General features: G+C 42.5%; 1 protein-coding gene across 1 annotated transcript in view; it reads right to left on the minus strand.

Moving 5' to 3' along the window:
• The window catches only part of pleca (plectin a), a 130,564-nt gene extending 118,661 nt beyond the window's left edge, over nt 1-11,903 (minus strand). The window contains exons 1-3 of the mRNA XM_047384031.1: nt 11,048-11,903; nt 10,551-10,588; nt 3,219-3,395 (exon numbers count right to left, since the gene is read on the minus strand). Coding sequence (XP_047239987.1) covers nt 3,219-3,395; nt 10,551-10,588; nt 11,048-11,204 — 372 coding nt within the window. The 5' untranslated portion in view covers nt 11,205-11,903. The remainder of the gene's footprint in view (nt 1-3,218; nt 3,396-10,550; nt 10,589-11,047) is intronic.
• Between the last annotated feature and the right edge of the window lie 42 nt (nt 11,904-11,945).

Consider the following 11,945-nt stretch of genomic DNA (forward strand, 5'->3'; position numbering starts at 1 on the left):
TGGTCCGGATCCACCCTCGGTCAGGACTCCTGCTGACCTTTTAAAATGGTCTTCTTAGTTTTCTGAAGGTCTTTCAGATCTTAGCTGCTTTTCCAGTCCAGTTTGTTCTTCATTCAGTTGAATCGAGGACAAATATGAACGATGGCCCAATTTGACAGACAGAAACTGTTAGGAGGATCATGGACCTCTCTGGAAAGAAACTGCACCAAACATCTCACCGGGACCGGTTTCCTGAAGGCTCCAGAAACCGTTTGTGTACTGAATTGGATTTTTTTTAGCTCCAACACTTTTAATCTGCCCTCACATTTGATTTGATTTCAGTGGGAAAGTGAAATAAATACTGACTGGTAACTCCTTTCAGCTGATAGTCAGGAGGAGAACTTCAAAAAGCCTGGAGAACAACAGAGGAACACTTTCAAAGATTGGAAGAAAGTCTGGATCAAGTCCGAGGCTGTGTCCAGAAATATTCTCCTGGTATGGGTCTAGTTTCTATCTGTCATCCAAAGGAAGTTCTTATATCTGTTAATTAGAAGAAGAAGCTCCTCGTGAGATTTTAAATGGTCCTGACAGGATCACCTGCTGCCATCCTCAACTGTCCAGGTTTAACGTTTAAAATCAAATCAAATCATTTTGGTTTTTAAGGCTGAGTCAAATAAATTGACGTTTTTAATAGCGATTAAAATAATATCTCATCAGATGCATTAAGAAGCAGAAGATCAGCTGAGAAACTTCCTCCTTTGCTTGGTCCAGTTTGGGCAACTCAGCTCAGTATGAAATAAATACAAGGTGGTAGAATTTAGTTAGGGTTAGATGGCAGCAGCTCTAAAGCTCCAGAACTGGAAAGTGTTTCCAGATTCAAGAGTCTTTATTGTCATTATGTGACTATAATGACATTTTACTGAGACACCGGCTCAAAAATACACACGTAGTGCTCAGACAAACACTTAAAAAATGAAGAAAAATGAAGAGCGAGCGTCTTTAGAGGAGACTTCACCAAAAAGTCTTTCTGAAATAAAAACCCTCAGAATTTAGAAGTTCACGCTTTTAGACCTAAAATACTTAACATTTTTATTAAGATCCATTTCATTTTTGACTCATTTTATACCCTTTAACTCCCAGATCTTCCTGCTGATGCTTCCTTGTGTCTTTGCTTTCAAGCTTGTTTTCAGGTTCCTTGCTTCCAGGGGGCCCAAGTTCAGCAGAACAAACCCGGCCACACCAAGCCGTTATATAACTCCCACACTGCTTGTTTTTGAAGCACTGGGGCATTGTTTGTCTCCCAGTCAGCACTGGGAGCTGGACTGGAAGGGAGTGTTTGCCATGCAATCAGTCCTCAAACCAGTCACTGTTTCAGTTTTATTTGACCAAATCCAGAGCATTTAATCCAATAAACCAAGAACCTCACAGAGGTTGAGGGAGGTTCAGTAAATAATGACCGGGGTTGTTTTATTTGGACCCTCGGCTCCATCAGTCCAAACACCTTTTATTCACTGCTGAAAATGGAAACCAAGGAGTGGATCTGCTGCAGTATTGGAAGATGGAAAACCATGAAGCCATGAAAAACAGAAAAGAACCAAAAACCTTTCAACCATTTTCCTCTTGTATCACACAGGGATTCAAGCCAAACCCTGAAAGCAAGAACGAATCACTAAAATTTCCGATTCTGATGGGATAAAATCAACTAAAACCTCCTGAATAAAACAAAACAAAAGTTTTCCACCTGAGTGTGAAAATAAATCAGACTGATCTGAAACCTCATCGATATCTGCCAAACTTCATCCCATATTTCTGATTTAAAATAATATTTCTGATATAAAATAATATTTCTGATATAAAATATTTCTGATATAAAATAATATTTCTGATATAAAATGGCAATAACATACTGGCATTTCTTCAGGAGCTGTCTTACACACTAACAGAAAGTCTGCAAACCAAAGGGCAGTTTCCATCTATCTGGTTTTCTTCCATTTTCCACACAGGATCAAGTACTAAAGACAAAAGGTTTCTTCTTCCCAGCTACGTTCTCCAGCTCCTCCTGGGTGATCTCAGGACATTCTCAGACCAGAAGCGATATATATCCTGTCCAGAGAGTTCCAGGTCTCCTAAACGGAGGAAGAGTCAAGAAAAACATCTCAAGGCAGGTGTTTAGATCAGATGGACCACCTCAACGGACCCCTTTAAAAGTGGAGGAGCAGCAGCTCTACTGCCAGCTCCCCCGTGATGATGGAGCTCCTCTCCTCATCTCTAAGGCAGAATGCTCCACCTACAGAGGAAGCTCATTCCAGCCGCCTTTATCCAGGATCTGTTTCTCTCAGTCATGATCTGTATCTCAGGACCTTAGGTGAGGGAAGGAACATAAATGGAGCAGAAGAACTAGAGCTTCATCCTTCAGTTGAACTACTTCTTCATTCACTAAAGACTGGAGCAACATCATTACTGCAGAAGAAGCTCCGATCCATCAATCCCATCTTTTGCTCCATCCTGACACCAGGATACTGAAACTGCTCTGTTAAAGCAGAGACAGACCCCAGCCTGTTGGGGGCGCTGCAGCCTAATCTGGTTCAAATGTGTGTTTTTAAAGGTGAAAAAGAAAAATATGTCCATAAATCTTTGTTAGATTAATAATGACATGATGTAATATTTCATGTGTTTTTGTCCAGAGGGCTTATTTTATTAGAGGAAATCAGCAGATATCAGATCTTTTCTTTTACTGAACTTCATCTTTAATCAGCCTTTCTTTAGGTTTGTTCTGCCTGATCCAAACTAAACGCTGTGGTTCTGAATGGTTCTGTTTGTGCTCCCCCTTAAACAGATGCTCAAGGAAACATCAATCTGAGTTCTGCAGCTCTTATGGTCAGAAAGTCCGTTTTTCACTGCAAAGTGGATCAAAATATTCTTGAAAAATGTGATCAGAAACCAGAGCGGGCATCATCTCTCTCAGGCAGCCAGAATTATTTGGCTCCAAAAAGCATCAAACCCAACAGGCCAGAATAAATCCTGCATAAACAACCCAACACCGCTGGTTCAGGTCTGGGAGCTGAAACTGAACCAGGTCAGCTTCTTCCCTTAATCCAGGTCACCACACAGGCCGGTGTTGGTTCTGATGTCAATAATCACCCAGATTGGCTAATAGCTCTTGGACCCGACCTGGCTGTAAAGTGCGATCCAGCTGCAAGCCTCTTTAGTCAGAACTGACAGAAAAACAAACTCCTCACCTTCTGAGTTCCCACTGCGGTCACGGTTTCCATCCTGGCTTTTGGAGGAAGCTTCTTCTTCCTTTTCCTTGCTGATGCAGGACCCAGATCCTCCTGATCCACCACTGCAGACTCTTTCAGAACAACTTCCTCCAACTGATCCAAAGCTGCTGGCTTCTCCTTCAGCTTTTTCTTCCTCTGAAATCAAACACTTAATCAGTTGTTTCTCAAAACTGGATTTAATTCAGCTTGTTTATGTGAAAGTGTTTCCTCTTTGAGGCACCAAAGCTTTTTTATTCCCTCTGGAACCTTCTGGTTCTATGTTGGGTTATTGGTGCTGCAGGCTTGTAGGTGTGAACCAGAACCAGAATGAATGGACTGTGACGGAGGTTAAAAGTTTTCTTTTCTCCATAAATTACAGTTTGTCCTGAATGGATTCTGTTTCTGCTTCTCAAACTTCTCAGGCTTCTTTTTAAAGATGAAGACAGAACTTTGATCCAAGTTCTGGACACTTTGGTGCCATTAAAGGACATTCTGTTCTGCTTCATTCAGCGATTCTCTGAGATGAATTTATTCATTATTTATTAATTAACATTTGAACATTTTAAAGTATTGTAAATATAAAACCATATGGAGAAGGAGCATGACTGAGATCATGTATCACAAATCCAAAGTTTAATGTTGACCGTTTCGTGGAACCCGTGAACTCAGTTTGGGCTGTCAGAATGTGCCGTCAATGAACTCTGAACATGATTCATTCGGTTTTAATCGCTGTGAGCAAAACCTGGGAGTAGTTCCTGTGATTTGCTTTGGGTTTTAGCAGCAAATCAGCAATAAATTGTTCACAACCATTAATGCTCAGACTCCTCCTCCCAGCAGCAAACATCTCCCCTCCACGTAGAAGAAACTGGAGACCAAACATGGAGCTCAAAATACAAATGAGGTGAAAATGGAAATGGTAGAAAACAACTGCTTTGTATTATTATTGATGACAAAAACTAGAAATCTCATGTCAAATATGTTAAAAATAAACTTTTAAAAAGCATTTCTGTGTTGCACAAAAACATGCATTAGACCATAGAGTGCTGCACATCCTGCTGAGCCTATAATAACAATAATAAATAACAAAACTGGGTACCTAAAACACATTGACCCTCTGTTAATACAACCAAATAATTCCAACTTACAGATACAGTTAGACTACAAACAACACTAATTATGTTCAAAGCCCAAAATAACAGGATACCAGAAAACATGTAAGAAAAGAGAGGGATCTGAAGATTTCAGATGTTAAAATCAATGTCAGACATCATCAGAACAACCAGGGAAACCTTCTGGTTTTCTGTGTGTGAAGATCTGGAACCGTCAGAATGTGGAGACCAATCAACGTCCAAAAACTAAACAGGATTATAAATGGATATCCTACTTAAAACATCATTATTAGTAGTAGAGCCTGTTTTTTAGGGCAGACTGGAAACCAGCAGGTTTTATTTCCCAGCATGCACTGCCTGCACTGGACAAAAGTTTATTTAATTGAGCAGTTACTGAAATTGTTCCTGGCAGGTTAATGAACAGACTTTTCCTTTCCTGCTGCTGGAATCCCTGAAGTGGAATAAAACGGTAACAACGGAACATTTCCAGAATATTATCTAACCGGACCGGACCGGACCGTTCCGCTCAGACTGGATTCAAACCGCTGCAGCTCTGATCTGAGCAGAGGCTGAATCTGCTCCATCTTCTTTCTTGCTGCCTTGGAGTTTGATCACATAGCGGCAGCTTGAGGCGTGCAGAAGATTGAAAAGAGTGACCTTTCAGCACCACTGAAAGCAGAAGCGTCATTGGTTGAAAGAAACAGGAAATCTCATCAAACTCTGACAGAGACGTCGCTCTTACAGTTCTCCTTAGTTTTTCCAGATATTTGAGGAACACATTGTTCCTGATCTGACCTCTGACACTGATGCCTTCATTGGACAAGAAGCTCTGCTTGGACCCAACAGCACACTCTCTCTAAACGTGATTTCCAAACAGACGGTGTCGACCCAATTATGGATGTGTGCAACTCTGTCTTCCTCACATGTCTCTTTGTCCGTCCACTCAGCGCTGCAGAAGGAAATGGACTGTAACTGACGACTAAACAAAGAGCTCTACTCATGGAGGCATTTCACAGAACTCGTCAGCAGAGAAACACTCAGAGCCGAGCAGACCGGGCTCAGTGCTGCAGAACCACAACATTTACAAGATCCATTATAACAATAATTATTATAAATGTTATCTAACCAACAAACACAAAGAACTGGGGTTGGGCTTCATTAAATTCATCCCATTCCTTTGGTCTGGAGGCCCAGCTACTCAAGTCTGCAGCAAACTGTTGAGGAGAGTCAGAACCTGATCCATGAGCTCATGAAGCCCAGCAATCATCTCAATTCAATTCAGTTCATTTCAGTTTTATTTATATAGCACCAATTCATAACACATGTCGTCTCAAGGTTCTTCACAACAGTCAGGTTCATACATTCCAATTAATCGTAACCATTGAACAGTTCAGTCAGATTCAGTTATTTATTCAAATTAGATAAAAAGTTTTTCTAACTAAGGAAACCCAGCAGATTGCATCCAGTCAGTGACTTGCAGCATTCACTCCTCCTGGATGAGCATCTAGAGACAGTGGACAGTCACTGGTGTTGACTTTGCAGCAATCCCTCATACTGAGCATGCATGTAGCGACAGTGGAGAGGAAAAACTCCCTTTTAACAGGAAGAAACCTCCAGCAGAACCAGAACCAGGCTCAGTGTGAGCGGCCATCTGCCACGACCGACTGGGGGTTAGAGAGAACAGAGCAGAGACACAAAGAGAACAAAGAAGCACTGATCCAGGAGTACTTTCTATGGGAAGGAAAAGTAAATGTTAATGGATGTAGCTCCTTTAGTCGTTTCATCTAGAAAGAAAGAACAGATAAACTCTGATCCAGTTTTCAAGGTTAGAGTCTGAAAGAGAGCAGATAGAGTTAGTCACAGTAGAAGCTCAGTCAGTAGTCATGTCTAGGAGAGAGAAAGGGTTAAACACTGAAAGACAGGGTCATGTGGATCATCTGTAGAAGGTGAGCATTAAGTTGTAGCCAGCAGAAGCTTGGATGATGCCCCTCTTCAGGAAGGTGTCACAGGTAGACACAGAGTCAGGCCAGGTGTAGCTTCTAGGAAGAGAAAAAAGAGAACAAAGTTAAAAGCTGAAATAACAGCAAATAATGCAAAATTGGAGAGTAGTATGAGAATGTAGCGAAGAGGGTGAAAGTGGTCATTATGTCCTCCAGCAGCCTAAGCCTATAGCAGCATAACTACACATAGTTTCAGTTCAGATTATTTAGTTAAACGGCGCTTATTTACAACAATGTTGTCTCAAGGAACCTCACAAAGGGTCCCACTGATGGTCATTGTTATACTAAAACCACAATGATTGGGATACCTCTCTCTGTCAGACTGATTATAATCATTGGAGAAGAGAAGGGGTCATACAGGTAGCAGAAATGGAGGGTGTGTTTGGACCTCAACCATAACTGAGCCGGTTTAGGCTAAACCTGACTCCCCCTTACTCCATCCAACAGAGAGGGAAGAAGGCTCCCTCCCTGATAACCTAAGCCACTCTAACTATAAGCTTTCTCAAAAAGGAAAGTTTTAAGCCTAGCCTTAAAAGTAGACGGGGTGTCTGCCTCACGGACTAAAACTGGGAGCTGGTTCCACAGGAGAGGAGCCTGATAACTAAAGGATCTGCCTCCCATTCTACTTCTAGAGAGTCTAGGAACCACCAGTAAACCTGCAGTCTGAGAACAAAGTGCTCTGTTAGGAACATATGGACCAATCAGATCTCTGATGTATGATGGAGCTAGATCATTAAGGGCTTTATATGTGAGGAGGAGATTTTTAAATTCTATTCTGGATTTAACAGGGAGCCAATGAAGGGAAGCTAAAATAGGAGAAATATGATCTCTCTTTTTAATTTTCATCAGAATTCTTGCTGCAGCATTTTGAATCAGTTGAAGGCTTTTAACTGCATTTTGTGGACATCCTGATAGTAAAGAATTACAATAGTCCAGCCTTGAAGTAACAAATACATGGACTAGTTTTTCAGCATCACTCCTGGACAGGATATTTCTAATTTTGGCAATGTTCTGGAGATGAAAGAAGGAAATCCTAGAAACCTGTTTAATATGGGATTTAAATGACATGTCCTAGTCAAAGTTAACACCAAGGTTTTTTACTTTATTATCGGAGGTCTGTGAACTTCAGATTCTCAGTTAGATTCAGGTCTGGACTTTGACTAGGCCATTCTAAGCCATGAATCAGCGTTGATCTAAACCATCCATTGTATCTCTGGCTGTACATTCAGGGTGGTTGTCCTGATGGAAGGTGGACCTCCACCCCAGTCTCAGGTCTTCTGCAGTCTCTGAAAGGTTTTCTTTCAGGATTGTCCTGGATTTACATCCATCCATCTTCCATCAACTCTGACCAGCTTCCCAGTCCACAGCATGATGCTGCCACCACCATGTTTCACTGTGAGGATGGTGTGTTCAGTGTTAGTTTTCATACACATTATGTTTTACTTGTAGGTCAGAAAGTTCTGCTTTGGTCTCTTCTGGTCAGAGCATCTTCTTCTACATGTTTGCTGTGTCTCTTCTTCTGGATTTCTTCTTGCTCCTCTTCCATAAAGACCAGATTTGTTGAGTGCATAACTAATAGTTGTCCCAAACACAACTATTGAACTATGGATCTCTGCAGCTCCTCCAGAGATACCATGGGCCCCTTGGCTGCTACCCTGATAAGTGCTTCTGGGAGATGTTCAGGGTTTGGGATGTTGTTGTGGAACCTAACCCTGCTTTAAACCGAAGCAGAACTTTCTCCCTGACCTGTCTGCTGGGTCCTTCATGATCCTGTTTGTTCTCTGATCTTCTCTAGAGAACCTCTGAGGCCAGAAACAGAACAGCTGCAGTAAGACTCAGATTCATTTACTCACTGCTAGACTGTGGTTACTGATTAGGAGACTTCTGAAAGCAACTGGTTGAACTGGGTTTTATTTAGGGGTATTAGAGTAAATCAGAATCAGAATCAGAATCAGAAAAGCTTTATTGCCAAGTACGTTTTTGGACATACAAGGAATTTGTTTTGGCGTAGTCGGTGCAATACAATACAAATTAAACAGTATAAACATATCTACACTATAATATAAATATATGTGCACAGTTTTAAGTGAGTGAGAGTAAATATAGAGCAGTATAAGATGCAAGAGCAATACAACAGTGCAGGTGATCATTGTGCAAGTAAAGCAGGAGTCCAAGCTGAAAAGGGGGCTGAAAGCAAATGCAGACCCCACTTTTGAAATTTGTGTTTAAAGTTCTCTGATATAAATGAGTGAAAAAGCAGCCGAAGTCCAAAGAAAAACTTTGCAAACCCTTCAGAACATCAGGAGAACCACGTTAAATGATTGAACCGAAGCCTGGATCACAGATATGGAAGCAAATCGTTACCATATTTCAAATGAAAAAATGCTTTTTCATTTGAAATATGGTAACGATTTGCTTCCATACACAGGGGGAAGGGAAGCAGAAAATCTGATGAGGGGAACCTGCTGATGTTCTCTAAACCATCTCATGGAATTTAAAATTCTCCTCCTCACATATAAAGCCCTTAATGATCTAGCTCCATCATACATCAGAGATCTGATTGGTCCATATGTTCCTAACAGAGCACTTTGTTCTCAGACTGCAGGTTTACTGGAGGTTCCTAGAGTCTCTAGAAGTAGAATGGGAGGCAGATCCTTTAGTTATCAGGCTCCTCTCCTGTGGAACCAGTTCCCAGTTTTAGTCCATGAGGCAGACACCCTGTCTACTTTTAAGGCTAGGCTTAAAACTTTCCTTTTTGATAAAGCTTATAGTTAGAGTGGCTTAGGTTATCCTGAGCTATCTCTGTAGTTATGCTGCTATAGGCTTAGGCTGCTGGAGGACATAATGACCACTTTCACCCTCTCTGCTACATTCTCCTACTACTCTCCAATTTTGCATTATTTGGTGTTATTTCAGCTTTTAACTTTGTTCTCTCTTTTCTCTTCCTAGAAGCTACACCTGGCCTGACTTTGTGTCTGCCTGTGACACCTTTCTGGAGAGGGGCATCGTCCAAGCTTCTGCTGGCAACAACTTAATGCTCACCTTCTACAGATGATCCACATAGCCCTGTCTTTTAGTATTTAACCCTTTCTCTCTCCTAGACATGGCTACTGACTGAGCTTCTACTGTGACTAACTCTATGTTCTCTCTTTCAGACTCTAACCTTGAAAACTGGCTCAGTTTATCTGCCAACCAATCCAGCCAACCTGAAAGAGCTTGAGCTGTTCAGCAATGAAGAGTGAAGAAACCTTCAGTCTGTAGATGCTCAAAGGTTTGTGGCACAACTTCACCAACTTCCAAGGTGCATGGAGGGACAAAGAAGGTGCGGATTTAGGTCACAAGGTGAAAAATGTTGGTCTGCTAAAAAAGTCAAAGATGTTCTGAAAAAGATGTTCAGAATATCTGAGGAACGGTGGATGAGGACCATTTTAAAAGATTACAGGAAAGTCTGGACCACAGGAATGAGTGCTGAACGGAAGAAATATTCTACAAGTTGTTAGGACATTATTAGCCAATGCGACACAGATCAAGGTCCAGCTAAGCAATGGTTTCCAGTAATGGGCCTCCAGTCCCGTGCTGGACTGGCAACCTGTCCAAGGTATACCTGGCTCGGCCCCAGTGACGGCTGGAGATAGACCTCTGAAGACCGACCCTGACAACTGATCAGGACCTTCAGAAAATAACATGAATCCCACTGTTATCTTTCCGAATTCAAACATCAGGATTTATTTGGGTCTGATTCTCCAGTTCTTCTTCTCTGGACGTCTTTTAGCAGATCCTGCAGTTATAAAACCCAGCAGACCGACTGGGTTGGAGATGGTTTACTGGGTTTAGTGTTGTGTTTATATTGTACTGGATAAGAACCGCAGATGGAAATCACTGGCTAAATCTGATGTGGGTCATCTCTTCTGCTGAGAGATTTAAATCCATGAATAAACTGAACCAGAACCATTTAATTCTCATAAAATAAACCTAAAATGATTTCGAGTCAACAGGATTCTGATGAGGCTGTATTTTTCTCAATAACATGGCGTAAATTTTGTCTGGAAGGATGACTGAGGCCCTCTGCAGTTTGAAGCTGATATTACAACATCAGTGGAAGGCCCTGACTGGACTAAACCGAACCGGACTTTAGGTTTAGTCTTTAATTGGAATAAAATAAAAACAACTGAATAAAGTCCCTGAAGGAGGACTTTCCTCACCTGAGCTGGAGCTTTAGATTTGGACTTCTTCACCATCACTGTGAGGGGAAAACAAAGTTTTCAGACATAAAGTGGAAAAACAAACTTTGCAAGAACATCTAGGTTGACTGAACATCTGGAAAGATAAACTGAAACCATCATGTGAAACTTTTCATTCATTCCATTCTGTGGAAAACAGGAAACTGCAGCTCGGCGTTCGCAGTTTGACCACAGGTTCTCTAAAAATAAGTTTTCCTGCAGTTCAGAGCAGAAAGAGCCACTCTCTCCCATCCCTCTGGTACCAGTCATCAGAACCACAAAGTGGAGCCAAAATGAGTTGGTAGGTTCTGGAAAAAAGTGGCCTTAGAATGCTGGAAAGGAAACTGATCATTTACAGTTAGTAGATTTTTCCAGAGGTCAGTAAAACTGAGCCTGGCTTCAACTCATTACCATCCGCAAGCCGAGCTGAGGCCTCCAGTACCTCTGATGGGGGGCGGAGAGTTTCTGGGCCCACCTACCTGCCAGGTACCTCTCCAGGGAGGGCGATGAACTCTGGTTCCAGCTGTAGCAGCAGAAGAAGAGCCAGATGAGGAAGGTGGCCACCATCAGGAGCAGGACCCAGAGGAGCCGGGCCACAGCTGGGTCAGTGACGGCCCAGGACATGAGGAGGTCCATGCTGCAGAGCCTCTGAGTGTTCGGCGCTGCCTTCAGAGCAGGACTGCAGCAGAGCTCATAAAGGGGCCGCTGTGCGTCCTCTGATGGGTTCCAGCTGTTCCTGCAGAGGCCTGGCTCAGACTTCGGCCCACGTCAGCTCACAGTGTGTGCCTACGTTGGGTTTTACTCCGTCCTGGAAAAGTGTGAGAGTGTGGGAGGAGTGGCATGGAGCAAGTCAGCCACGCCCAGGAACAGCCAGGAGGAAACCTAACACGATTACGAGGGAGCCAGGTCGAGGGGCGACCCAGAGATCCACTTGAGGCGACGCTGAACATCTGCCAGCTGGATCTGCAGTAATGATAGAGTGACGGGCTCCTCAGAGCGATTCTTCACAAGCCTGATGCTCATTCCTCTGCAGCCAATTATGTTTGCATGGCAACACAAACTGAACAATCAGGTCCAGGTTGCATTTTATTCACAGCAGAACAGACAAACGGAGCCAGGTTTCACCTCAGCTATTTAAAAAAGCCTTCCTATTAAGACCTGTTCCTGAAAAACTCTCAGGACTGGTTTTACTGGGCTGCTCCACGGGTCAAATATTTATTGATGTGATGAGCTGACAATCTGTCTGCAGGTTAAGGCTTTTAAACCTTCAGAAACGAGGCGTGGTTAAACACCAACGGCACAATGAACACAGGAAGTCCTGCAGAGAGGATTAAAGGTAACAATTGAAGCATCAACTGCTGGAACCGGTTCCTTCTA

This window comes from Girardinichthys multiradiatus, chromosome 13, assembly GCF_021462225.1.
Source record: "Girardinichthys multiradiatus isolate DD_20200921_A chromosome 13, DD_fGirMul_XY1, whole genome shotgun sequence".
Classification (NCBI taxonomy): Eukaryota; Metazoa; Chordata; class Actinopteri; order Cyprinodontiformes; family Goodeidae; genus Girardinichthys; species Girardinichthys multiradiatus.